Genomic DNA, 900 nt, shown 5'->3' on the forward strand with positions numbered 1-900 from the left:
GTAAAGCAGGCTGTACATTATCCATTACATATGTTTTATGAATATGTTTTGAAACTGCTGATATTTAATGAAGCAATGCTGGTTTGCCATGTGAATTTCCAGTGACCACCAGAGCGTTTAATTACCCAGCACATTTAATACGGTATGCTGCCTGTGAACTGTTTCATTTTAATTGCACACAGGACCATATAAATAAACTCTTTTGATTTGAATTTTGCAGCACTTTTATTTCCTTCTCTTGCTCTTTGCTGTGAGTATCAGGCAGGCGTGTAACATTAGAAGCAGATGTGCTTCATAACATGAAAGTGCTCAAGGCGCACACTGTGAAAGGCAATCCAGACTTTTTCGTGGTCTTTTGTCTTTGTTGCGTTCTGTGACGCTCAACAATGTTTTATATACAGGCAGCGTACTGTCTCTGTGGACCGTTATGTAACTGATCGCATCTTGTTTATGTGTAATGAACTGTTCACATGTTAACTCTTCTTGAACACTGACAGATCATGACCTTTCTTTCTTTCTCTCTTTCTTAGAATGTGGAGACAGTTTGCAGGAGAGTAGTGGAAACTTTTCTTCACCTGGTTTTCCCAATGGTTATTCAGCATATATGCACTGCATATGGAGAATTTCAGTCACACCGGGAGAAAAGGTGAAGAAGCGCTTGTGAATCACTCTGATTAGCTGCTGTGAGAGATGTTTTTAGGCCTGTGGACAGTTTATGGAATTGAGTAAACTGTGATATTGGTCCCAAGTCCAGTTCATTTTGATTACTCGGTTTGTCCTAATAGTCGTTTTCAATGAATCAGTTTAGAAAACCGATTCACTGATTCTTTACTGAGTCATTACTGAAATCTGTTCACAGAGATTCACACAAACCATTTTTCAACTATTTTTTCACATACA

The 900-nt window shown here is 38.4% G+C and overlaps 1 protein-coding gene across 1 annotated transcript in view; it reads left to right on the forward strand.

Annotated features, from left to right (window-relative positions):
- The window catches only part of LOC107553124 (bone morphogenetic protein 1-like), a 90,723-nt gene that overhangs the window by 67,014 nt on the left and 22,809 nt on the right, over positions 1-900 (forward strand). The window contains exon 8 of the mRNA XM_016235245.1: positions 531-646. Within this exon, the coding sequence (XP_016090731.1) occupies positions 531-646 (116 nt within the window). The remainder of the gene's footprint in view (positions 1-530; positions 647-900) is intronic.

This window comes from Sinocyclocheilus grahami, unplaced genomic scaffold, assembly GCF_001515645.1.
Source record: "Sinocyclocheilus grahami isolate Dianchi unplaced genomic scaffold, SAMN03320097.WGS_v1.1 scaffold465.1, whole genome shotgun sequence".
NCBI classification, from domain to species: Eukaryota; Metazoa; Chordata; class Actinopteri; order Cypriniformes; family Cyprinidae; genus Sinocyclocheilus; species Sinocyclocheilus grahami.